Source organism: Cotesia typhae, unplaced genomic scaffold (assembly GCF_013202065.1).
Source record: "Cotesia typhae breed Kobodo isofemale line unplaced genomic scaffold, CoteBio_Ctyphae contig_26, whole genome shotgun sequence".
NCBI classification, from domain to species: Eukaryota; Metazoa; Arthropoda; class Insecta; order Hymenoptera; family Braconidae; genus Cotesia; species Cotesia typhae.
Genome location: NW_027423732.1, coordinates 4,350,519 through 4,354,437, shown reverse-complemented (window position 1 = coordinate 4,354,437; position 3,919 = coordinate 4,350,519). Strand labels below are relative to the sequence as shown.

The 3,919-nt window shown below is 37.6% G+C and overlaps 1 protein-coding gene across 1 annotated transcript; it reads left to right on the top strand.

Moving 5' to 3' along the window:
* Positions 1 to 601: 601 nt before the first annotated feature.
* On the top strand, positions 602 to 3,671 carry LOC141525497 (uncharacterized). The gene is made up of 3 exons (XM_074240012.1): positions 602 to 709; positions 1,623 to 3,075; positions 3,268 to 3,671. The coding sequence occupies exons 1-3, from the start codon at positions 602 to 604 to the stop codon at positions 3,669 to 3,671; spliced, it is 1,965 nt and encodes a 654-aa protein (XP_074096113.1).
* The last annotated feature ends 248 nt before the right edge of the window (positions 3,672 to 3,919 follow it).

The following is a 3,919-nucleotide window of genomic DNA, read 5'->3' as shown; positions in this document are numbered from 1 at the left end:
GCTCTCGAATTTATTAAGATTTTTTAAAAATTTGTAAAAGGGTGCAGGGTGATATTTCAGTATAGGGGTGGGTCATGGGGGTGAGTCCGATGAATGAAAATTACTGGAAGGTGTTGGTAGAGATAAGGGAAGGTCTCTTGAATTTTTTCAGATTTTTTTACAACTGCTAACAGGGTGCACAGTGATGTTTCAGTATAGGGGTGGGTCATGGGGGTGAGTCCGATGAATGAAAATTAGTAGAACGCGTTGGTAGAGATAAGGGAAGGTCTCTTGAATTTTTTCAGATTTTTTTACAACTGCTAACAGGGTGCACAGTGATGTTTCAGTATAGGGGTGGGTCATGGGGGTGACAAAATAGGGGGAAAATTTTTTTTTATGTCACTAAGTATCGTATTCAATTTATGTCAACCTTTTCCAAGTCAGCCCGTGTCGTTTTTTATTTTTTTTTATTATTTTTAATTCTTGTTATAGTTAACGTTCGAAACTTCTTGTACATTTGCTACAACTCATGTAAACATAAACGCAGGTGTACATTCATGTTTTTTAGCTATACTTGATATTTTTAAAATTTTTAAAGTAATTAAATCGATAATTTTGTAAAATGGTGAAGAAATGTGCAGTTAAAAATTGTATGAGTGGCAGTATAGCAGAACGAAAAATGAAGTTGAAGCAAAATGATCGTCCAACGGCTTTATTTCAAGTACCAAAGGTAAGATAACCTATAGTTTTAAATTATTTCCATTTTCAAAATTAATAATTGTGATTGAATAATAATAAAAATTTAATTTTTATTTTGTGTAATGGTTTAAAATAATAACTAATGTATATTTTTTAACAATGATCACTGTTAGTGACAAAGAACAGTATATAAACGATATGTTGTTAGTAGGAGTGAAATGTTTAATTTATAATGTTTTTTTTTTTTTTTATTATTATAAATACCAAACGTAATAAAAAGAAAAAATTTTGAAGTCTGTGTTTAAAAAAAGTAGAGTCTAGTAATAAGATAAAGTTTGTGGATTATTAATTTTATATGGGTTATTCTCTGGAAGGATGTTTTTTGCTGTCCCAGGCATTTTTTTATTAGAAAAATTGTTATTTTGTAACTAAAAAAAATTTATTATGAAAGTAAAAAAAAAAACATGTCTATTTGGAGCAGTGAAAACTAAAATGGAATAAATTTTGGGTTTTTTGTTATAAATTCGTAAACCACCGAAATGTCAGTCCCCTGGGCCGTCCTAGTCCCAAAATTAAAACTTAAATATAATTTAGTCCATAATGTTTATTAACTCAATAAGTTAACTAACAATCTTCTTCAATAAAAAGTACCGAAAGTTAATTTGTTTCATTAAATTCATTAAACCAAAGTTTGTCGCAGGCATTTTAAGATCATTCCCCTGTCAAAAGTTTGTAACAGTTTTACCTGCTCAGGTTGGCCCCTAATCAATTTTAAATTTAACTAAACAAAACTAACAACAATAAAAATTACCAGGGCGCCACCAGGATTATTAATCACGGTTCCTGGAACCGGTCCAGAGCTGAGAAAACTTATCTTAGGGTAGAGAGAGTGGAGGAAGATGCTGTTAAATAATAAAAATTTAATTAACAAAATTCTGCTCCAGCAACTTTGGCTTGAGAAGCTTGATTGGGATGATCAACTTTGCCCTGATACAGTAAATCAATGGACCAAGTTTCGAGAAGATATCTCAAAGTTAACAGAACTTCGAATACCTAGATGGATTAATCTGCAAGCTAATTCATACTCAGTACAACTCCATGGATTTTCCGATGCATCTCAACTAGCTATGGCTGCTGTTGTTTACCTCAGAGTCACTGATCATAAAGGAAACTCAAAAGTCACTCTAGTCTGCTCAAAAACTAGAGTCGCTCCAATCCAGAGGCTAACAATTCCACGATTAGAGCTTTCAGCTGCAGTGCTTCTCGCCCATCTCATAAGGCATACACAATCTACATTAGAACTCCAAGATGCCCCAGTATTTTTATGGACCGACTCTTCAATAACACTTGCATGGGTCAAAAATAACCCCATGAAATGGAAAGAATACGTTGGAAACCGAGTTTCAACTATTCATCAAACACTTCCAAATGCATGTTGGAGATACACGTCAGGTAAACTTAATCCAGCAGATTGTGCTTCAAGAGGTCTAAACGCGTCTCAACTAATTAGTCATCATCTCTGGTGGACAGGTCCACCTTGGTTAGCTCAATCTCCTGAACATTGGCCAATTTCAGTAGCTCCATCTCCAACAGAAGATCTCGAAGAACGACCTGGCATCTCTTTAACTGCAGTAATACAACCATCAATCTGGGACTTGATCGATCTTCCATGTGTAGAAACATTTCACAAAGGCCTTAACAAGCTACTACGAATAATAGCACTATGTCAACGAGCCATCTCATGTTTCAAACGAATCCCCAACTCGAACGTATCAACATCTCCAATTGGTCCAGCAGACTTAGAGAAAGCAAAACTATTTTGGATTAAAGCAACTCAGCAAGCATACTTCTCATCCGAAATCAGCACCATAGTATCAGGAAAACCCCTAGCAAAATCTCATGCCCTCTCTAGACTAACTGCAAGATTAGATCATCAAGGTATACTTCGAGTTGGAGGACGTCTTCAAAATTCTAAACTTGATCATGACAGCAAGCACCCACCCATATTACCTCGACAATGCAAACTTTCTGAACTTCTCATCGCTGATGCTCATGCCCGGAACTTCCACGGTGGAACTCAACTCATACTAATGTACCTACGACGTCAATGTTGGATATTAGAAGGAAGAGCTCCAACCAAGTCTTTTATCCAACACTGTTTAGTCTGCGCCCGAATCAGAGCAGTCCGAACACAACAACTCATGGCACCTCTATCGTCATCTCGAGTGACTCCATCATTAGTTTTTGAAACTACTGGAGTTGATTACGCTGGACCAATTACATTAAAGACATTTGAAGAAAGAGGTGCAAAGAAATTCAAAGGGTGGATAGCAGTCTTCGTCTGTTTCTCAACGTCAGCAATTCATCTTGAAGCAGTCTCAGACTACTCAACCGAAGGTTTCTTGAAGGCATTTCGACGATTTACTAGTCGATGAGGAATCTGCAAAACACTACACAGCGACTGTGGAACCAATTTCAAAGGAGCTGACAACGAATTGAAACGTCTTTTCTCTCAGGCTACATCAGAATCAAAAGAGCTTCAACGTCTTCTCACTAATGATGGTACAAATTGAAAATTTAATCCCCCAGGAGCACCGCACATGGGAGGAAAATGGGAAGCTGCAGTGAAATCTGTTAAACGTCATCTCCAATTGTCAATATCAGAGACCAGCTTCACATTTGGAGATTTCTCTACTCTCTTAGCACAAGTTGAGGCAGTACTCAACTCAAGACCTCTCAGTGCTCTATCAGATGATCCAGAAGATCTCTCTGCTCTAACTCCAGGCCATTTTATTCGAGGAGCTGCGCTCAACTCTATACCTGAACCATCTCTAAGAGTCAAGACTATCTCAATTTCAACGGATTCAAGAACGATTTCAACAATTCTGGAACCGATGGTCAGCAGAATGCTTATCTGCACATCAGTCCATCTCAAAGTGGCGCAACCAACAAGACGATATCAAACTAGGATCCTTGGTGCTAATAACAGATGAAAGACTTCCCCCTTCAAAATGGCCTCTCGCGAGAGTAATTCAACTTCACCCAGGGAAGGATGGACTTACTCGAGTAGTCACGCTTAAGACAGCTACAACAACTCTCACCAGACCAATTGTCAAGTTAGCTCCCCTCCCACTGGCTCCTCACCAAGATGCATCAGAGTGAAATTCTGCATTCTTGCAGAATTTGGGGGGGGGGAGAATGTTGAAAAAACCCTGAAATTCATCAATTGGCATCAACGATC

Bases quoted from the DNA above. Each gene is read 5' to 3' on its own strand.
- LOC141525497 (XM_074240012.1), top strand. From the start codon at position 602: ATGGTGAAGAAATGTGCAGTTAAAAATTGTATGAGTGGCAGTATAGCA. The intron at 710-1,622 runs GTAAGATAACCT...ATTCTGCTCCAG, and splicing joins CTTTATTTCAAGTACCAAAG to CAACTTTGGCTTGAGAAGCT. The intron at 3,076-3,267 runs GTTTCTTGAAGG...TTAATCCCCCAG, and splicing joins CTCAGACTACTCAACCGAAG to GAGCACCGCACATGGGAGGA.